This window comes from Neolamprologus multifasciatus, chromosome 18, assembly GCF_963576455.1.
Source record: "Neolamprologus multifasciatus chromosome 18, fNeoMul1.2, whole genome shotgun sequence".
Lineage (NCBI taxonomy): Eukaryota > Metazoa > Chordata > Actinopteri > Cichliformes > Cichlidae > Neolamprologus > Neolamprologus multifasciatus.
In genome coordinates, this window is record NC_140456.1 from 22,992,772 (window position 1) to 23,014,578 (window position 21,807).

General features: G+C 40.3%; 1 protein-coding gene across 1 annotated transcript in view; it reads left to right on the forward strand.

Moving 5' to 3' along the window:
* The first annotated feature begins 2,254 nt into the window (after positions 1-2,254).
* dnah9l (dynein, axonemal, heavy polypeptide 9 like) overlaps positions 2,255-21,807 on the forward strand; it is a 39,099-nt gene continuing 19,546 nt past the window's right edge. Inside the window, exons 1-45 of the mRNA XM_085140433.1 lie at positions 2,255-2,775; positions 3,200-3,343; positions 3,485-3,748; positions 3,887-3,993; positions 4,508-4,703; positions 5,369-5,468; positions 5,834-6,045; positions 6,143-6,376; positions 6,547-6,714; positions 7,168-7,284; positions 7,466-7,603; positions 8,536-8,660; positions 9,176-9,371; positions 9,931-10,035; positions 10,141-10,332; positions 10,716-10,916; positions 11,044-11,379; positions 11,481-11,558; positions 11,644-11,699; positions 11,784-11,904; positions 12,008-12,177; positions 12,275-12,497; positions 12,584-12,700; positions 12,874-12,960; positions 13,085-13,243; positions 14,431-14,514; positions 14,633-14,791; positions 15,240-15,362; positions 15,639-15,761; positions 16,017-16,241; positions 16,353-16,571; positions 16,856-17,023; positions 17,154-17,279; positions 17,372-17,479; positions 17,572-17,703; positions 17,785-17,945; positions 18,393-18,549; positions 18,666-18,811; positions 18,929-19,045; positions 19,139-19,277; positions 19,675-19,767; positions 19,904-20,098; positions 20,893-20,970; positions 21,118-21,250; positions 21,574-21,701. Coding sequence (XP_084996559.1) covers positions 2,470-2,775; positions 3,200-3,343; positions 3,485-3,748; positions 3,887-3,993; positions 4,508-4,703; positions 5,369-5,468; positions 5,834-6,045; positions 6,143-6,376; positions 6,547-6,714; positions 7,168-7,284; positions 7,466-7,603; positions 8,536-8,660; positions 9,176-9,371; positions 9,931-10,035; positions 10,141-10,332; positions 10,716-10,916; positions 11,044-11,379; positions 11,481-11,558; positions 11,644-11,699; positions 11,784-11,904; positions 12,008-12,177; positions 12,275-12,497; positions 12,584-12,700; positions 12,874-12,960; positions 13,085-13,243; positions 14,431-14,514; positions 14,633-14,791; positions 15,240-15,362; positions 15,639-15,761; positions 16,017-16,241; positions 16,353-16,571; positions 16,856-17,023; positions 17,154-17,279; positions 17,372-17,479; positions 17,572-17,703; positions 17,785-17,945; positions 18,393-18,549; positions 18,666-18,811; positions 18,929-19,045; positions 19,139-19,277; positions 19,675-19,767; positions 19,904-20,098; positions 20,893-20,970; positions 21,118-21,250; positions 21,574-21,701 — 6,966 coding nt within the window. The 5' untranslated portion in view covers positions 2,255-2,469. The remainder of the gene's footprint in view (positions 2,776-3,199; positions 3,344-3,484; positions 3,749-3,886; positions 3,994-4,507; positions 4,704-5,368; positions 5,469-5,833; positions 6,046-6,142; positions 6,377-6,546; positions 6,715-7,167; positions 7,285-7,465; positions 7,604-8,535; positions 8,661-9,175; positions 9,372-9,930; positions 10,036-10,140; positions 10,333-10,715; positions 10,917-11,043; positions 11,380-11,480; positions 11,559-11,643; positions 11,700-11,783; positions 11,905-12,007; positions 12,178-12,274; positions 12,498-12,583; positions 12,701-12,873; positions 12,961-13,084; positions 13,244-14,430; positions 14,515-14,632; positions 14,792-15,239; positions 15,363-15,638; positions 15,762-16,016; positions 16,242-16,352; positions 16,572-16,855; positions 17,024-17,153; positions 17,280-17,371; positions 17,480-17,571; positions 17,704-17,784; positions 17,946-18,392; positions 18,550-18,665; positions 18,812-18,928; positions 19,046-19,138; positions 19,278-19,674; positions 19,768-19,903; positions 20,099-20,892; positions 20,971-21,117; positions 21,251-21,573; positions 21,702-21,807) is intronic.

Sequence of the window (21,807 nt, forward strand, 5' to 3'; positions counted from 1 at the left end):
TCTTTCATACATTTCTCAGCCTCCCCTGAGTCCGACTGCTTCTGAAATGAATCCGTCGATTTTGCCCAGAGACTAAAATGCAAAATGAAAAAAGCCACGGTGAGTAGTACCAAAGTGCAGTTGTCTGAGACTCCTACAGTGCCCGAGGAGATGATGGTCATCATTTTCTAAGTGTGTGTGTTTGTGTGTATGCATACGTGTGTGTGTGTGTGTGTGTGTGTGTGTGTGTGTGTGTGTGTATGCATACGTGTGTGTGTGTGTGTGCGTGTGTGTGTGTGTGTGGATGCGCGTGACTGAAAGATACACAAACCTCGAGCTCGTCTACATGTAATTTCCTCCTGGGTGAGGACAGGGAAAAGCGTGATGAGGACAGGAGTAGAAGGAGCGGTTGAGAAGCGAGGCAGAGAGTGAGCCCAGCTGAAGCTCAAGAACGGCAGCCTGATTGTCAAGCAACACGTAGCCATGGCAACGACAAATGGGGAGAGCAATGAAAAGAGGTACAGAAACAGCGGAGGGAAAAAAAGAAATGGGGGAGATGCTTCAGGTTAAAACTACATTGCTCAGAGATTTAAAAAGGAAAGAATTTAGCTGCTTTCTTACGCTACACTGGAGACTAATGTTACATCCACTCACAGGTGATATTTCAGTTACAGTCAAGAGCACGGAGATTAAATATTGCCTGGGGATACTTCTTCCATGTGGTCTTACCCTTCCAGTTTAGATTGCTCAGCAGTGTTCAGTAGTACACTTTAATATTTATCCCTAAGTGCGTATCTCTTTTCTGCTGTTGTGCTCTTCTACTCCTTCATCCCTCCATTCTCGCTTTCATTTGTATTCTGTGTGCTTACTGCCTCTCCTCATTCTCCAGCCCGCCATACACCCTTTTTTCCTCCTTTGTCTCTCCGTTGGTTCCCTCTCCCTTATTGCCCAAAGATCTCTTTTTCTGGCCTCCATCCCCTCCAACCCTGCAGAGAAGAGCTGACATTGGGCATGAGGTCAGAGAGATGGGCAGTCATGCTCCTGCTGTCAGCCGGCTCAAATGGGCTTAGATACAGTGTGTGGAGAGACCTAAGGGACACCCTCACTAGCCTTCGGCGCTGGCTTGGCATATACAGACACACACACACACACAACCCCTACACATTCAATCACACATACATACATTAATACCAACAAAAACGTCACCTTCACTTGTAACAAGGACATTCATTCAAGCTGCACATATAAAATGAGCGTGTGAAAGCCCATACATGAAAGCACACACATGGTTTTACTCACACAAACACAGTGAGACGTGGAATAACAGATTACAGAAAGGACAAATTCCTTTGGAGAGCAGTGGATTATTGGCTGTTAAAAACACACTTTTGAAAAATAGAGATATAAACCTCCATGTGTCATATGCATGGACTGGATATATGGAATAGGCATATACCATGAAATAAATAAAGTAATTAAAGTAAAATATTAATTAAACTTCATTAGATCTTTTCAACCAGCCTTCTGTTCAAAGAACGCTTGTGTCATCTATTGGTGGATATTACATTGCCATAAGTAACTATAAGGTTAGCACCGCACTGAAATGTCAGACTCTCCAGTCAGCTCATTTGAAATTGGGATATGATTACATCTTTGTATTAATGTTAAACTCAGAAATTGCAGGATCTTTAAAAGGGTAATCATTGCTGTGGTATTTTAAGTAACACAGTTAGAGAAATGTCCCATTTTTCCACATTTTTACACAAATGGCATAACATATATAACAGGATGTCATGGCTAGGGTCACTTTGGATTACAGAAAGAAGGATGCTGTCAGAAGCACTGTATCAAACTGCCCCCAGGTGGCAATGATACACATTGCAAAGGTTAGATGAAGAGGACATAAACAAAGCTTTTGATAAATTAGTCGAATGGATATTTTGCTCTGTATTTTGCTTTATTATTAGAATAAGAAACTCTTTAGGGAAACCTGTACAGTATGTTTTGTTTCCCTAAGACACACCTATAATATAGATTACATCATTTGAGTTTCTTAATAATATTAAGCTCATCACACATCAACATATATGTATATTAAAGTGAAACATTACCTGCACTGGAGTAGTTGTTGCAGTTGGGCCTCCTCTGAAGGCTCAGGTTACAGGATAGGATTGCAGGGCACACAGGCTACATAAATGGCCACCTCCATTCAGGGTAATGAAGGCAGTCCGTAGTGCTTCGTCACCTGCCCTTCAAGAAGTGTATCACTTTTCATACCTGGAGAAGACAGAAGGAAAAGTTTGTTGAGTAGAAAGAGCTCATCCATGTTATGTGCTGGGAAATACCTGTTTATAGCTTCATAGGTTATTATAGATATTTGACAAGAAGGACTGGTAAGTACATACCTGTTACCTCACTGTAGGTGATACTCTTTTCTTATTTCACATTCCTCTACACATTTTTGTGTCCTTCCTGCCCGCTAAGAGCTTCATGGCTGAAGCCACCAGCATGAGAAGCAGTAGTGGAGGTTTAGGCAGCGGAGGGGCTGGGGGAGTGCGTGCCTCCCAGGAGCCAACTCTCAAAGCCGGGGTGGTTTTGTCAGATGAGAGAGTGGACTTCCTTCGGGAGCAGGCCTTCTATGTGCTGAGAGTGAAGACAGATAAGTGGAACCGCTTCATTGGTGCTGATGAGAACCAGAAGATTATACTGGATTTTCTGGACCACATATGGACTAACAGGCTGCTGCTCTTCACCGGACCTGGAGGGACACTGCATGCAGGGGATGCTCAAGTAAGATAAATGCACAGAAGGACAATGATAAATGTATATGTATACAGATAAAAGTGATGAAAAATTCAGGCAACTGCTTTTATAAATGTTGTTTTCATCTCCCCACCCAGAGTCAGTTTGGTAGGTATATAAAATTCTAAAATCAGTTCTTAATAAATATTTAATAGAGCATAAACTGTTTATACTAACATCTCTGAGGTAAAGATAAGAGGAACAGTTATGATACACATATTTTAACAATCTTTAGTGAATTTAGTTTGTATACGTGACAAAAAAGCTGGCATACAGGTACACAGGTGTTTAACAGAAACTCCTGGGTTTGTAATCTGCACTCCATCTAATATACACATTTTTCTGAAATAAGTCGCTACTTATTTCTAGTGCTTTCAATGTTCTTGAAAGCATTCCCACTGTTTTTTCATCTGTGAAGACGTCCCCGCCATGGAAGACCAAGCTGCTGTGTGTCCTAAAGAAGGGCGTGAAGAGAATTTCCCGAGAAGGATTCAGACACCAGTTCAGGCTGGGAGAAGTACCTGGATACCCAATGGAGCACCTGCCTGTTGTCATATCTGAGGTTGGGTAGTGTGTTCAGGTGTAGGATGTCTACAAGTGCACATTTTCATATATGTTGACTGTGGATGCAAAATTTTCTGGTTTACAGTTTTTCTGGTAAGTTCTGTGTGTGTGTCCTTGTGTAATTTGTGTGCGTGTATAGCTACCTTATGAACACCTCTTCATACAGGTGCTGGTGTGTGTGCTATCCAACGGTCTCAACCACGAGTCCTGGCCGAGGGTTGTGTCTGATGACATCCACAGGCACCTGGAGAAGCTGAGGAGCAAGGTGGTCACTCTGAGAGGCCGAGCCGAGGGGCGAACACTGCTGCCCCTACCCCTGTACGTGGAGAGGGCACGACCTCAGGATATTGTGCTAAGGTCGGTGGTGTCACAATACACAGACAACCAAATTACAGCTGAGAATGTTGGGATGGTGTCTCCGAATTAATCGGTTATTTTTAATTATAATTTATAATTGTAAAACGTTTCAGGATGGAAAGGGGCGGGGCATGGGGAGCATTTGGTAAACAGGCTGTTTTCTGGTCAAGTTCGTCGATGAAAATGTTCCGTTGCCTCACCGTTTGTCAGACATATTACAAGAAAAGTGGGCGTCCTTGTGTTTTACAAGAAACAAGACAAAAGACGGGATTCAGAAAGTGAAAAAGCAGGGTCAGCTGTCATATTTGTTTTCTCCCTGAGTCAAGTTTAGACAAATTGCTGCACAGTGGCGGAATGTTTTCTTTCATGTTAGCTAAAGTTTACCTTGAGACCTTGAGGAACTTGGAAAATGCCTTCAACATAGCAGTGTCAGTTAAGCAGCCAAGTCTGACAAAGTTTAAGCAGTGGAGTTAAGTCATTAGGCAAGTTAGCGCAAAAGTCCTACAGTAACTCGTTTTATTTCTGATATTAGCTTAATAGTGAAGAGGGTTTACTTCACTATTAAGTCTATATTGTCAGACTTTTGAAGAATGTATGGAGTAAGAGGTAATTGAATAATGTAACATGGCATAACCTTTAAAAAGAACTAGTGCGTAAAGGCACTGGTAAACGCTGGTTGGCATTTACAATGTCCTAGAGAAATAATATACAGCACCTCATTTGTAGCGTTCGTATTGTACGTATAGCTTCAGTAGCTCACTTCTATTTTTATCCAGACTGATTGCTCTCACTCTGTCCCTCTCAGCCACACTGGATGGCCACTAGACCGTGGCTTGTTATACTCTATAGAAACTCTGATTGTGCAGTGGTCCGGACAGATATGGAGTGTGCTGAAGAAAGACTCTGGTATGATGCTGCTTCAGGGAAACCACCCAGGCCCCAGCGTGGAGCTTCAGTTCTGGGCAGCTCAAAGGGAAAACCTGCTGGGCATCCAGTCACAAGTATGACGTTATAAAATAAGTATAAAACTCGTGTTATTCATTAGTTTAAAAGAACAAAAATAACTTATTTTCTGTGATGTATGTTAAATGTTCATTAAATGTGTCCAAAGGTAAATAAAAGTAGAGGTATATAAAAGTATATAAGTCGTCCCCGTGAGCCAAAGCTCAGCCTCCAGATTGCTCTGAATACTGAGTTTCCACTTGTTATTTTCTATTGCTGCAAGGAGCTGACATCAGCTCCTCCTGGATTTCTTTATATAGTCATCTGCTACAGGTACAGCCACCTTTAAAGTACAGACAGCACAGCTCACAAGCAATGGCAGACTTCTGGAGAATGATCATCCAGAAGGGACGTTTAAGGGGAAGGTTAAAGAGTCAGCTTGTTTCAGTCCATTTAAAGAGCTGTGAATCATGCTGGGGTGCTCTAGTGGAATCACAATATACAGGAAGGAAACCTGACAACTAATGAAATTTTACTTAATATTCATTGTATGTGATGCTTAATGTTGAGACGTGTCCCTGTGTCCACCAATACAGATGAACAGAGAGGGCAGCAATGACGAAAGTTGTCAATGTAGTACAAAACCTGTACATTTATTATACTCTTGAAATAATAAATCGATGGGAGCTGAATGTGCATGTTAATATGAGATCCTTGGTTCCAGATCCGCAGCACCAAAGTGGAGCAGATCATGGAGATCCTGAGAAGAGTCAAGAGCAGTTACTACTCTGCCTTCAAGGACGTCTGCGTCAAAGTCAATGAGGGTAGATCAGCATTACTTCTCGTTCATCGGGGCTTTAATTTGTTTTGTCATCATGTCATGAGTATGACAGCTCCAGCTCCCATTTAGTTTAATTTAAGAAACAGATCAAGCATTAATTTTTCTTTATGCTTACTGAACCCAGAATTTTAAAGCACTGTTTCCCTAACAGAACCTTTTTTTTCTATATTTTGCCTTTTCATTGCATTTTCTGTGTCATCATGCTCATTTAACAATCATGGGAAGTGCAGCTATCATGTTTACACTGGTGCTAAATAAATGTAATCAGAGATCACACCTTTTAGAGCACCATAAATGCCCCATTATGTTCACGTTATCGACTGATACTTGTGGATGTAATTATCACAGCCGTGCTGGAAGCAGAAGACATAGATCTGTATCTACGCCCTCTAAGGAGACTGATTACAAACTTGGAGGAGAAGAGTTTTCCACAGGTGGATACACTATTACCTCCTCTTTTTCACACGCTCTGCCTCATCTGGAGTCATTCCCAGTACTACTGCACTCCTCAGCGAATGGTGGTGCTCCTGCAGGAGTTCTGCAACCTGATCATTGAAAAGGTACAGGTGATGCATGTCTGTGCACATGTGATGAAAAGGAGACGAAGGAAGAGGAATTAAAAATTTACCTCTGTAACGACTTTGTGTCTGAATACAGGCCTTTGCCTATTTAATCCCTGAAGAGTTGTTTAAGATGGAGCTTGAGGAAGGGATGGAGAGAGTACAGATAAGCATCTCAGTTCTGCGCACCTTCAAGAAATTGTTTCACACTTACCGCGAGCAGATCCCAAAGTATTACAAACACTCACAGAGCATCAAGCTGTGGGACTTTCCAGCGAAACTTGTGTTTCAACGCTCAGATTGCATCATGGAAAGGCTTCTTATGATCGAGGTCTGTATCTTGGTTTTCCAGGAAAATTCAAAAATCGACATCTCTCACTCCTATCAGGAGGGAGCATTTTTTTAATCAAGTAAATCTGCATGAAAATGCAGATTTTTGAAGATTTTTAGCTCCACGATATTATGCTGATCCATCACCATCTTTTCTCATTTCACTCGTAGGAACTTTTTGCAACAGCACTGGACTTTCTGAAGCTGGAGAAAATTGAATTAGGTGGATCCAGAGGGAAAATCTTAAGTGAGATGGTCTTCAGCATGAGTGAGGAGTTTCATGACCGCTGGCGGACCCTTAGAGAGAGCAAATATGACCCCTTGGACTGCACTAATGACGTGAGAGCTACTGAGAGAGTTGCAGTTGTTTTTAATATCACGCTGCTCTTTAATTGTGGCATTGGCTGGCACAGGCAAATAATAAAAAATAACAATTATGTTTTATTTTTCTGCCCAGCAGTACAATAATTGAAAGGTAGAAAAGCAGAGTAGTTGCTAAGCAACACACAAGAACGAGTGGCAGGAGTCATTATTAGTCAGCGCATCAATATTTAATTTACTGGATATTTTACAACAGTTTCCAGCGTGGCTCAGAACAGGAACTCGATCAGAAATTGATCTGTGTTATAATATATTTCTCTCAAGTATGTGTTAATCCAGTCAATACTGATTAAATGAGTTAAGGAGGAATTTTATGGAATGAAATTGTCTAATAATTTAAATTGAATCAAAGCTTTTTAATCACAAAAGCCTCTCAAAATACCCATCATTTCCTCTCTAATGCCTTCTCAGGATTTTGTGAACCACTACAGGCGTTTCTTGGAGCAGAACAAAGATTTTGACCAAAGGCTGGGAACTGTCCTCAATTTGGCCTTTCAGCACTCCAAAAACCTGAAGTCAGCCTTTAAGGTAGGCCGGTTACTCCTCTAAAAGTAATTTAGTAGTTTACTTAAAGTAGCAAGTGTACGACATTTAGCAAGTTAACATAATAGCATCATTTGGTTGTTTTGGGGGATTTCAACTAGTGGTGTGTACATGTTTTGTGCCTTGAATGTACAAAATGTCACAAAGCTGCTGTTGTTCCATCTAGCTGTTGAAGATTTTTGGCACCCTGCTTGAGAGACCCAGAATCCACCAGCTGTTTTCACCTAATTACAGTGTGCTGTTGGACATGTTTAGCCAGGAAGTAGGCCACTGCCAGTTTATACTTGATCAACACAAAGATGGGGTGAGACAGATTGAAATTATGTTCCTAATTACTTACACACATTTGCTTCGCAATACGCCACGATTCAGCTGCCGTATTTTACGCGTGTGTCTGTGTGTGTTATGAGTGTTTTATGTGTGTATTAATTGACTGTTTGATCAAGTTTAGCAATTTAAAACACTTCATTTTTGTCTTAGCAGTGAGTTTTATAATGTCTCTGGGTACCTGGGTTTATCCTGCATACATAATTTGATTTTCAGTTGCCCCAAAGAGATTTTAGACTGAATTTAAAAAAAAAATTACAAGGGTTGTAATTAAGATTACAATGCTTGGCTATTATTTTTAATAACCGTCTTACTGAAGCACATTAGGCATTTTTTAAATCAAATAACCAGACATCTTTGTTTAAGCACATGTGCGCTTATTACATGTTTTCATTTACAGTTATTATATGTTTATATGTTTACAATGTAGGTTGTCTGACACACAGGAAAAACAAAATGATGAGATTTCATTTGGGATTGTTCTGTGTCTTCAGTTTTTGGACCCAGCACAGTGCTGTGACACACAGGACACTGTGAGAGAAATAAAGTTAACACCAGCTGGTATTCACAAAATAAATGGCACTGCTAATAAATACATTTCCTGTATACTGGGAGCTTAATTTAAATAATATGAATATTATTAAAAAGATGTAAACTTGTGTAAACATCCACAGCTCACTGCTCTTACACCCAGCGAGGACAGTGTCGTTAATTACAGTGGAAACATAGTGCTGTAACAGCTGCTTCATAAATAGTTTGCATGCATTACATGTTAATTGTAGCCACAGCAGAAGATTTGAGATGACACAAATGGCACTGGGGTCCACATACGTCAATGTGAGAGTGTTAACTCAAAGTGATTTGAAAGATTAAGTTGTCACCCAAAGGGAATGGAACCTTGTGTTGCAGCTGCAGTCAGGTTTTGCGGTCCTGGGAAAGAATATGCCTCAAGTGGCCGGTAACCTCAAATGGTCGCAGGAGCTCCGAAGCCGGATTCTGACTCACAGGAGTAACCTTTGCCAGCTGCCCCACATGTAAGAACCTACCTAATAAACACAATAAGGATGATTTTAGAGTATTTTTTGTTGCAAAGCACTTGGTTATTAATCACTAAGGGTATTAAATCAATAAAATGTTACCTTCCTCAGTTGACATACATGGGTTTTGAAACCCAGCAGATCCATTGATGTTATTATTATAATTTGCAGTAACCGAAAAAAGTTTAAAAATATATCTTGTGTCCATTGATTATTTAAAGATTTAAAAACAACATCAAACATTCAAGGCTTTAAGCAGTCAGCTGTAACTAATATTTCAGATTCTTGTACCCTGTATTTAATCATCTGACTAACTATGTGTACCTAAAATATGTATTTTTGTTATAAACACTTTTTTTTCTTGCATTTAGCATATTCATTACAAGAATTTATTTATTTTACTGTTTCTGCCAAATGTTTACAGGATACACATGACTTATACTTCACTTGCTGTATAATTCTTTTCCTGCATTATCTCTTTCTTTCTCTCTCTCTCTCTCTCTCTCTTCCAGGCCCCTGGATTGTGCAGAGGCACAAGATGTCCTCCAGAGGTGTGAACATGTTCTTGAGGTTTTGGACCAGCGTGATGAGGAGATGTTCTTAGAGTGGACCGAGGGGCTTGAAGAAATCTGTGAAACACACCTCAAGGAGCCACTGTTGGCACTGGATAGTGAAACTGGCTTCTTCCAGGTCAACTTCAGTCCTGCTGTAAGCCCAAAGACGATTGATTTTTGAACAGACTTTAGATATTCCATAGAGATATGGAAGATATTCCATAGAGGCAAGTAAAGGTGAAAATCTAAAAGTCACAGTCATTTTGACTGTATGAGTTCAGAAGTGAAATGACTTGTCAGACTGCTTCTTTAAGCTCTGCGGGAGGGAGATCGAGAGAAATTCAAGGTTTTGTGAAGAAAACCTGCTAGTATCAAATTGAGCTCATAGAGTGTTTTTCTCTGCTAAATCATTATTCAAACTAGTGTCTCTGTCTGCATTTCCTTCAACTCAAGGTTAATAAACCCACATTTTTGTCCACTAAACTCACTTTGTGAAACATTCCCCAGAAGTAGCAACAGCAGTTTGATACACAGATGAAGTATATTTTATTAGTATAATTAATCACCATGGGAGGAAACAATGGATACACATAAATATAAAATATGAGAAGGTGTTTGGTGCAAATTTTAGAAGTAACTGATATCTTTTCCAAAATCATGCACTATAATCTATGGAAATCAGATTGTACTTTCTTTGTTGTCACTCTCCACAGTTAGCATCTGTGCTAAGAGAAGTGAAATATCTGGGCATGCTGAAGACCCAAAACATTCCCCAAGCAGCTCTTCATCTCTATTCTAAACGAGAGAGACTACACATGGTAGGTCATTAACCCTCAAGCAGTTTACTGGACTTGACAGCTTTCTTTAGAAAGCATGTTTTTTAGAAATATGTTGGGGTTTTAATGATGCATTTTATTATGCAGTACACACAAACGCTGACTTTGGTGACCCAGTGGTACAACCAGCTCCACAGCACCATCCTAGCTGTAGAGCTGGGACTGGTCAAAGATGAGATGGATGGGATGAGACGACAGCTGAATCCGGCCCTCCGGGAAGTGACATGGGCTCAGGATGACCTATGGGACTACATTCAGAGTACACGAGACCTGGCACAGGTACTGAAAATATGCAGGAAATGTTGTATTGAACTTATAGCAAACAAAAAGATGCAAGGCAGTGCCTGCATTAATGGGTGAGTTTTCCTGTAAATGTGTCGGTTGACACTATTTTGCAGCATATTTAAATGATTTTCCTTTTTTAAGTAGAATAAGCACTGTCTCTGTCAACATTCGGGCTGATTTATTAAAAATAGCCAGCAGTGGCCTGTCTGCATGAAACCCAGAATCCTCTGTATGTGGGCCAAGCTAGTTTTCTTAATTATAGCCCTATCTCAGAGCGCTTCAACTCTACAGCAAGCACTTGAAAAACAAAAAGCAACATGATGCCGGAAACATAATTATTGCCTGTAATTGTTGCTCCTTTTTTTTGCCATCGCCAGAGCATTTCTAGTCGTGTCCAGAAGAGCAAAGCTAATGTGGAAGCCATCCAGGCCTTGATGGGTAAATTCAGCAGCCGGGCTTTCATTACCAGAAAGAGTCGTGATTCTACTCTCCTCGTTTTCGCTGACATTGAAGAGAGTGTTTCCAAACAGCATGCTCTCATTACTAGTACAGGGGAGCAGATACACAAACTACTGCAGGTATATTCATCGTATTAATCTCCATGCTGGAGAGATGCTGTGCACACATTGCAAATGTTAACACAACCCATATTCATGTGTGTGTTTATTTGGTGTTTAAACTTTTCATTCAACACATAATTTTCAGGAGAACCAGTCTCTCCTCAGTGTGACGGATCTTGACAGCAGTGAGTGGCAGGCCTATACTGAGTATGTTGACAGGATGATCCTGGCAGGCTTCACCAGCGCAGTACGCTGCTCTCTGCAGTACCTCATGGACAATACAGATGCAGCTCAGCGTATTACACCTCTGTTTGAAGTCCAGTTGGTTCTCAACAGCAATGAGATGACCTTTGACCCTTCATTAGACTTGAGCCGCACTGGTAACTTCTATGATATTGTGGATAAGATGGTGGGCAACATTACAAGCATGGCTTCCCTCATTCCTAGAGTGGCAAGTCACAAACAGCTGAGTAACTACCAGGTACCACACAGATTAGATTATATATACATATACATATACGTACATATATTTCCATGTAAACAGACCCTTATCATAAGCAATCTTGATTTTCCATCTTGCAGTGTGACATTAATGAAATGGAGGATTTGTCAGACATGTGCCACATAATCCGCTCACGGGCACGTGCATCTGTCGCCAAGGTTAGTGACATTTTTTTCTGGTCACATATGGAATATTATTTTATGAAGTTTACAGGCGAATAGTTGTGAAAGTGTTTATTTACAGGTCAGGGAGTACCAGGCATCATTTTCTAGCTACCGCTACCTCTGGACTGATGACAGGTCAGCTGTGTGTGGCTGTTTCTGATTTGTTTTTATTGTTAGCAAGTACAGAAATTATTTTTGAATTGCCTCATATGTTCACAGGTCTGAATTTATGAGACAGTTCCTACTTTATGGACATGCGTTAAGTACAGAGGAAGCTGAGCTGTATGCCGACTACGAACTAAAAAAGAACCCACCCACCCTGGACAACTTTAAAGAACAAGTGTGTTCAACATTTGTGATCCATTTATGCTGTACCATTGGTTTATTTCACTCACATTTAGAAAGCAATACAACAATAATAACTGAATTATTCATTATTTCAGATCAATCTGTTTGAGTCTCTGTATGTGCGAGTGAGCAAAATGGAGGACCGAAGGGTGTTTTGTGGTTGGCTACAGCTAGATATCAGACCCTTCAAGCACACACTGATGAATGTCATTAAAAAGTGGAGCTGGATGTTCAAAGAGCACCTTCTTAACCACGTGAACCAGAGGTCAGACACATAAAAGTCAAAATAATTATTTAAAAGACATTTTTTAAAGCCAGTCCTCTGAAACCTCACTTCATCTCCCTTCTTATCTATTTAACAGTGTGAGGGAATTGTCCCAGTTTGTCCAGGACACAGCATGTGGCCTTTCTACCAAGGTGTCAGATGGCGATTATGCAGGCCTTGTGAAAATCATGGGACACCTCATGGCCATACGAGACAGACAGATCAGTGACGAACAGCACTTCAAACCGCTCAAGTCTACCGCTGAACTTCTAAAGACCTACGGACAGCAGCTTCCAGAGAGTGTCTGCACACAGCTAGAAGTGTGAACCAATTCAAAAACACACATTTTTTCATTTATCATAGGCGATATGTACAGTTATCAGTGCTTCTTTCCCACACAACACAGGAGCTGCCGGAAAAGTGGAAAAGTGTCCGAAAAATTGCCTTCACGGTCAAACATGAGGTGGCACCGCTACAGTCAAATGAGGTTTCAGTTATCCGCAGGAAATGTGTTCGGTTTGAGGTGAGGCTTTGTGCGATTGGGGTAGGATGTCAGTCTGGCAAAGAGCTCAATATCTGACACATAAAACTTCTTTCCTGCATTATATATATGAAACCCACACAGTGTCTGTAAAATGAAAAAAGGTGGAGGCAGATATGCATTAATCCTTAATTTGCTATGATTTCATACTTTAGGTCAAACAGCATGAGTTCAGAGAACAATTTCGTTCAGAGTCAATCTTTAAAATCAGTGTGGAGGAGCCATATAAGCTTATTGATAAGGTGAGCAGGGGGCACATTTCTTTTAGTGTCTGTTAAAGGAGAAATCTTAACAGTACTTCTTTCAAATGTAGTACACAGTGTGTGATTAAAGAAAATTTAAATAACATATCAAAATCGCCTGCAGTGTAATCGAGGCGTAGCTACGATGGAGATGGAAATGAAGAAGTTGCAGGACACAGCTGATCTGTTTGAGGTCAGCTTCCCAGAATACAAGCAGCTGCGGCAGTGTCGCTCTGACATCATACTTGTCAAAGCAGTATGGGATATGGTCGTCTTTGTAAAGGTACGGTAGAACTACAGAAAGCTGGGATGGTGTGTAATATGTAAATAAAAACAGGCAGTGATTTACAAATTTACAAATATCACAAATCCATATTTTATTCTCTGTTGGACACAAAAAACATTTCATGTCATGAACTGAGGTGTGTGGCAGGCAGAGAGTGGACAGCTTTGTTTTTTTAATATCACAGCTTTTATTGTGCTGGCAAAAAAAAACAAATCAAAAGCTAAATAATGTGGACAGTGATGGAGTTGTAACAAACTAACTAAACAGACTGACAAAGACTACACACCATTTGGGTAGACACGACAAAGAACAGAGAGAGATGCAGAGAGTATATAGACAGAAGGGAATTAAGGCAGATTGAACACACCTGTGAACACAGCTGAACAGAATCTAAATAAAGAGACACAAGAAGCAAAACTGAGACAGAGACAGGAGCTCGATGCAGGGACCAGAGCTAAACATACATGGAAACATAACTGACTGGGGAGACAAAAGGAAAAAACACAGAAGATTATGGGCACAGGAAAGCATAAACATGAGGAATAGGAAGGAAGACATATTAACTTGGAACGGAGATTGGGAAACCAGGTAGAACCCAGGAAGACCAGAGAGACCAGGGAGACAGAAAGCGTTGAAAACACTGAGATACTGATGACATGATATGTAGATGAGACTTGGGCAGACCAGGCACAGAAAAGGGTACTCACGTAATCAAGAACCACGAAGTAGAAATATAAATAATGACAACTCATAGGCACTAGGAAATACTGAAGTCAGGACTAACTAATACAGAACTAAAACCCTGAAAATCTTTTAATTCAAAAAGAATGAATCACAAAACAAAACTCAAAATAGATCACAGCAGCATTTCTGGATCATGCTCACATGTGGCCTCTTCTTTGCATGATAGAGCTTTAACCTGTGTTGGCAGATGGCACAGTGAACTACACTCACAGAAAGGGATTTTCATGTAACAAACATTCTTTCAAGTTGAGGAACATTATTCTGAAAGTGTTGCATAATTTCTAAACACTTTATTTACATTTTACACAGCATCCTGCCTTTTTGGAATTGGGGCTGTAAATACAAATATGCTATTTTTTTTAATACAAGGCAGGGTCTCCATAGTGGGTCACTGCATGCAAAATAATCAAATGATGCACTTAATCTCCTGCAAATCCTAGACCAGTATAGAGGATTGGACAAAGACTCCATGGAAAGAGATCAACGTTGAGCAGATGGACATGGAACTCCGGCGGTTTGCTAAAGTACAGTATAGCACTCTTCTCTGGATAAATACTTGAACTTTGATTCAGTTTAACTGTTTCATGTTTGAAACAAGAGTACCTTTTCAATAACTGTGAGTATGTCTGTTGTCTGTTGAAGGAGATGAAAATGCTGGATAAGGAGGTGCGTGTGTGGGATGTCTATATGGGTCTTGAATCAACAGTGAAAAACCTATTGACTTCTCTGAGAGCTGTCAACGAGCTGCAAAACTCAGCTGTCAGGGAGAGACACTGGCAACAGCTTATGAACACCACTGGGGTAGGGGAATATCTGTGCTGCTGCTGCTACACAGTCTCTCATACCATCTGCTGTGCCATTTTTCCTTTTGTTTGTTTGTCTGTGTGTCAATGAGATTACCCAAAAGTTACAAGTCCAAATTTCATTAAACTTGGTGGCGGAGTGGAGAATGTGTAAGAGAACAGCCCATTAAATTTTGGTCCTCATACAGTTTTTTTCTTTAAATTTGTTAGCGCTTTGGTCTTGGCAGAGGACTGTGCCCCAAGTGCTCTTCTTGTTCAGTAACTTTTCATCAGTTTTACTCATGGTATATTATAGTTGCCACTCTGTGGGGGTTAATCCATTTGTTTGGCTGTAGTTTTCATGCAGTGTGCTCTCATTGTTCTGCAGACACTTCTCTGGATTTGATGAACCCAGTTATCTGAAATTTGATCACACCCATAGTCTGCTTTTGTTTTTAAATCTTCAGGTTAGGTTTGTGATGGGTGAGGGCACCACCTTGGGGGACCTGCTGGAATTGCAACTTCATCGTGTGGAGGATGAGGTTAAAAACATAGTAGACAAGGCTGTGAAAGAAATGGCCATTGAGAAGGTAAGACGCCAGACCAACCAATTACTGTGTGATATATCTTGTAGTAGTGGATTATTGATGGATGGATGGATGGATAATTTAATTACTTAAGCACTCACTAGACTTTCATCATATTCTTAGAACAGATATTTATGAGCAGATTCAGAAAGCTGAACTCACAAATAATGATACACAAATAGGAATGAGCCAATGTTAACGAACCCTTTAGCTTGTTTTTTGGTTGTCTTTAAATGACAGGTGTCTTTGTGAAGTAACTTATCTGTCTTTGGTTTTTAGGTTTTGGCAGAGATAACCCAGACATGGAGCATTATGTCGCTGTCCTATGAGACTCATGCCAGCACAGGAACCCCTCTGCTCAAAGCAGATGAGAATCTGATAGAGACGCTGGAGGACAACCAGGTGTGCCTGCCTGCTGCAGAATGTGATATGCAGTTTGCTTTATTCTTTCAAAATGCAATATTAACACCCCAGCGATCCATAATATAGTTTTAGTATGAACTAAAACTATAGTTTATTACTGACTCCTCAAAGACTAGTTATATAAATGCATAGGCAATGGGGAATATAAAAAATGTTCATGCAATTTCAGGAGCAGCTCATCAGGGCTTCTTTGTACAAATTGCCATTTAAAGTTACTGCTTCATTTCTTTTCAGGTGCAGCTGCAGAATATCCTGATGAGTAAGTACATAGAGTATTTCCAGGCAGAAGTAAGCGGATGGCAGAGGAAGCTGATGGTGGCAGACCTTGTCATCTCATCTTGGATGTCTGTCCAGAGGACCTGGGCCCATCTTAACAGCATCTTCACCAACAGCCATGACATCCGCTGCCAGCTGGCCAATGATGCGGAACGCTTTCAGGGAATACACGCTGACTTTCAGGTAAATCATACCTCTGCCTACATATAGTGCCGTGCTTGGCTACATATTTTTAGCATGTCTTTTTGCATTTCTCCCTTTATTTCCTTTGATTTATTTGTTTGTTTTAATCAGAGTTTGATGACTGAGGTGGTCCAGAACAGTAATGTAGTAGATGTGACCAACAAGCCTGGCTTCCTGGAGAGCCTTGAAACCTTACAGCAGAGGCTGTCTCTGTGTGAGAAGGCCCTTGCTGAGTACCTGGAGACCAAGAGACTGACATTCCCCAGATTTTATTTTGTCTCTGCCTCCGATCTACTGGAGATTGTGTCTAAGGGGACACAGCCCAGACAGGTGCTAGATTACATTTTAATCATGTTTTTCTAGAAAGAATCTATAAAGAGATTGTTAGCACGTTGTGGTTATCTGTACATTATATACCAACCATATTTCAGTGTTATGGAGTGGAAAAAGGAAAAACACAATAATGAAAGGCAAAAGAAATCTTGTTTTCTTTTTGATTTTTGATCAGAGATCAGGGTCTGTTAACGTCAGAGCTTTGTTAACATCATAGCCTATAAAACCAAACTAAAAATAGTCTGTGTGTCTTTTGAATACACATGTATATTTTTTTCCAGGTGACCCGACACTTGCTGAAGCTGTTTGACAATATAGCAGATCTTCGCTTCAAGGACTCAGACCGGGCTGAAGGACGGGGGGAGGAGGGGGAGGCAGTTGCGATAGGGATGTACAGTCGAGAGGGAGAATATGTTTCGTTCTCTGAGCCCTGTGTCTGCGAAGGACAGGTACTGTGAAAACAAAATGCGGTTTCTGTTTGTGGAAGTACATCAGCACCGTTTTATTTGAAAAAAATATGACATTGCATGCAATTCATTTTAGAGTTTTTTTCAAACAATGTTATTTTTTTTTATTCAGGCAGAGTGTTGGTTAAGTGCTTTAGAAACCACCATGCGCTGTACAGTTCGAAAGGAGATACAGGAAGCTGTAGCTGCCTATGAGGACAAACCCCGAGACCAGTGGCTGTTTGACTACCCAGCCCAGGTCTGTTCGTGCAAAGTCTGTAGATTTACCATTTTAACTTTATAAACATGCAAGCTATCTGTTGTACACCTCTGTTTCCCTTCCATCAACAGGTGGGGTTGACTGGTAGTCAGGTGTGGTGGGCGACAGATGTGGGCATTGCTTTTGAGAGGGTGGAGGAAGGATTTGAGACAGCTCTCAAGGACTACAACAAGAAACAGGTATTTCCATAATGTAAGGTTTTATTAGGCTGGTAAGTGATCATAGCATCATTGTATTTGTCAGTGATGTCTGCTGAATTCTGGTTTTCTAGATCACACAGCTCAACTCGCTAATCCACATGCTGCTTGGCGATTTAACCCCTGGAGACAGACAGAAAATTATGACTGTCTGCACTATTGATGTCCATGCTCGAGATGTGGTCGCCAATCTCATTACTCAAAAGGTACTGCGACTATTAGATATTATTTCAAATGAGTTTTGCATTAGTTAGCAGACCATCCTGATGCTGTTGTATGTCTCTAAGGTGACATCAGGACAGGCATTCGCGTGGCTGTCCCAGTTACGGCATCGCTGGGATGAAGAAATGAGACACTGTTACATTAATATCTGTGACGCTCAGTTCCAGTTTAGCTATGAATACCTGGGGAATACAAACAGACTGGTTATCACTCCACTCACTGACAGGTATGTGCACATACATGTTCTCCTGTAAGCCAAACCTTTGCAGAAGTATGCAGAATGCATACATTAGTAATGATTTGAATTCTAAAGGGAGAGACTAAGATATAAGTAAGGGCACGCATAATTACTAGACTTGCTTTACAACTACAAACAAGGCCGCTTTACTTTAGGACTAAACATCTTAATGCTACAGTCAAGCTGTGCAGAACGTGATAGTAGGCACCAATGCAAAATGTAAGTGCAAAGATTGAGATAGTTGTTATTTCAGAATAAAGCACAAATACTAAAATCTTGCATATTTGCTTTTTCTATTCACAATATCCACTATACTCAAATACATTACATCATTGCTTTAAATCTACATTATTTTCAAATGCACAACTTCATTGAATCCAAATTATCTATTACTTTCTTTCTCCTGTGGTTTAAATCTCAACCGCACCATGACAGGTGTTACATAACTCTGACCCAGTCCCTCCATTTGACTATGAGTGGTGCTCCGTCAGGCCCAGCTGGCACTGGTAAAACAGAGACTACTAAGGACCTTGGACGCTCCCTGGGTATCATGGTATATGTGTTCAACTGCTCTGAACAGATGGACTACAAGGTAACCTGGACTGCACAGATGTTTCTTCTAGTGCCCGTTAATGTCACATTTATTCTTTTTTTTATGTTGTTATTGATATTTATTCCACCATTCAGCCATAGCATCTCATCCTCCAGTCTATAGGTAACATCTATAAGGGCCTGGCTCAGACAGGAGTGTGGGGTTGCTTTGATGAATTCAACCGGATCTCGGTGGACGTTCTGTCTGTGGTAGCTGTGCAAGTCAAGACTATACAGGATGCTGTACGCAACAAAAAACAGAGGTATTATGTGGAAATAATGACATGTATGTTGTACCATCTATACATTTGTCTACTAATCCATTCTATATATTTTCTAAGCATCCATTTAGCAGCATGCATTTGTTGCTGTGTATGTAGGTTTCATTTTCTGGGGGAGGAGATTGAGCTGAAGCCAACAGTAGGAATCTTCATCACTTTGAACCCAGGTTATGCTGGAAGAGCAGAGCTCCCAGAGAACCTCAAGGCTCTATTCAGGTCTGATATGAGACAAAAAGGAGACTTTAGGGTGCAATGAATAAATGTCAGCTATTATATGATTATTTATTGGTTAATTTTGTAAATGCTCAGGCCCTGTGCGATGGTGATCCCAGATTTTGAACTGATCTGTGAGATCATGTTGGTGGCTGAAGGATTCATAGATGCACGGCTACTGGCCCGCAAATTCATCAGTCTCTACACTCTTTGTAAAGAGCTGCTATCCAAACAAGTGCGTACATACAAACAATTTGTCAGTAAACTGAACGAACTCTTTCGACTATTTCTTCAGGGGGGTTTTCTGATGAGTGGAGGGAAGAAGAGGAATTTAATTTCGCTGTCAATGTTCTTATATGCATCAGAAGTGTGGTCCAGCCTTTATTAAAATGCAAAGTAGTGGTGGTGCTATTCATCAGATTATGGTTTTGTGTTTAGGTGTGAAGATTAGTCACCATAACCTTCCTATTTATATTCCAGTTTCTCTGTGATGTAGTGAATATAGTAAATTAATAAAAGAAAAATCAACTATTTTTGCTTATACTGTGTGGAGTACTAGCTCTCAGCTTAAACTGGCTGTTTGTGTCCTTCTATTATAACATCAACAAACACTTAAATGCTTATTTTGTCAGGATCATTATGATTGGGGTTTGCGGGCTATCAAATCAGTGCTGGTTGTGGCTGGATCTCTGAAGAGAGAGGAACGTAGCAGACCTGAAGAACAGGTGTGTATCTCTTCGCGATCACTAATGAGAGCTGTTCTTTACACTGAAGTGTTTCAGCTCTCATGGTTGCTTCCAGAAATTTGAGGTTGTCAGAAATTGCCTCATCAAAACTGTGCGTCCAATATTGTCTCACCAGGTGTTGATGCGGGCTCTTAGAGACTTCAACCTTCCTAAGATCGTGACGAGTGATGTTCCCATCTTCCTTGGGTTGATCAGTGACCTCTTTCCACAGCTGGATGTGCCCAGGAAGAGAGACCCAAAGCTAGAAAATGCTGTTCGCCAGTCAGTCAGTGAACTGCGCCTGCAACCAGAGGAAAATTTCATACTTAAGGTTCATCTGTGTTTTTATTATAGAGTATAGTTTATTGGGCAACACCTTTCGTTAGTGGTGGTAACGGTGAACAAACGTTAATTTTAAATTTCTCAGAATTGTGGGGAAAAGAAAAACAGTTGTTATAATAAAAATGTCAAAGGATTATTTTCCTTTTTTCTATCATTCTGTGAGCAACCGTGATGTGGTTTTCATACCGTGCATGGCCTGAGTCTGCAGACAGAGCACAGTGAAAGGATCTGTTACCCCGCTGTGAAGCTGCAGGTGTGGAGTCTGTCACCTGCAGCTCTTCATCTGACAGTTCACTGTGGCTGCTCCTCGTTCCATTTTTCCCTGCAGTATTTCCGTTTTTTGCAGGGAATAAGGAAATACAGACACACAGTTCATAAAGCTTCCAATAGCTAATCAGTTGCCTCCTATTGTGTTCATCCAATTAGTGATTCAATGGACAAAAATCTTTAAGATCTAATAGAAGTATTAAATTAAGTGTTAAGCTGCTTCTTTTTCAGTGGCCTATGAGCAATGATAGTTAAGGATGATCTGAAATCAACATGCCAGATCACTTTACAAACACATTCATAAAGTTCTGAGCTAATTTTAACTTGGGGAAAATGCATAATTCCCACAGGTCAATAGAGGAACAATATATAAAGCTTTGTGGTTTGTAACATAAACTAATTGTTAATAATTTTGGTTGTATTTTTTATTGTAAGATGAGACATCTCTCTGAGTGAACTTGCAGTATTTTAGAGTATTTTTTTCAGAAATCCGTTAATGTGATTCCATGTTTGCAGGTGACTCAGCTGGAGGAGCTGCTGGCTGTTAGACATTCTGTGTTTGTAGTTGGTGGACCGGGTACTGGAAAAAGTCAGGTTAACTTAACTAATGAACATTTTTAAAACTGTTTATGTGTTTTGTTTTGTTTTTAAATATCTGTGTGATCCAACTTCTTATACCCAAAATATGCCCAAACATATTAACTAAAACCACTTATATAAATGATCTTGTTTACTTATCAGATCTTGAAGACCCTTCATAGGACTTATGCAAACATGAAGATGAAGCCCTTATGGAATGATATTAACCCTAAAGCTGTTACCACAGATGAGCTGTTTGGATACCTGCACCCTGCTACCAGAGAGTGGAAGGATGGTGAGAAGCAGGAGGATTATACAAAGGATTTAATGTGCAATAAATGATGATCAACCAGTTTTTCCTCCAGAATTTGGGTCGCTGTCAAGTCTGATTTATTTTGGTGCCAAGACCATAATTTATTCCAAAGCTTCCTCTCAGAAATAATTAGAAAGTTAATGCACTTTTTCTATTTCACAGCCCACTCCTGTTTAAATAGGTTTCGTGTGCAATAATTTCATTACCAGTTCATTTCACAAATTTGCATTCAATACCTTTTTTGCTGCAGTGATGGTTTAGTATGTAAAAATGGATTTACCATGTGTCACTGTTTCCTTTTACAGGTCTGTTCTCCTCTACCATGAGAGAGCTGGCCTCGGTGGGCCATGATGCACCCAAATGGATTGTTCTGGATGGGGATATTGACCCTATGTGGATTGAGTCACTCAACACAGTTATGGATGACAATAAGGTAAAAGATCATCTCTATGTTTGCATTCTGCTAATGTTACATTTTTGTTTTTCATCCAGGAGTTTGAATATGTCTCCAAATAAGTAATCGATTTCTGCCAATGCCA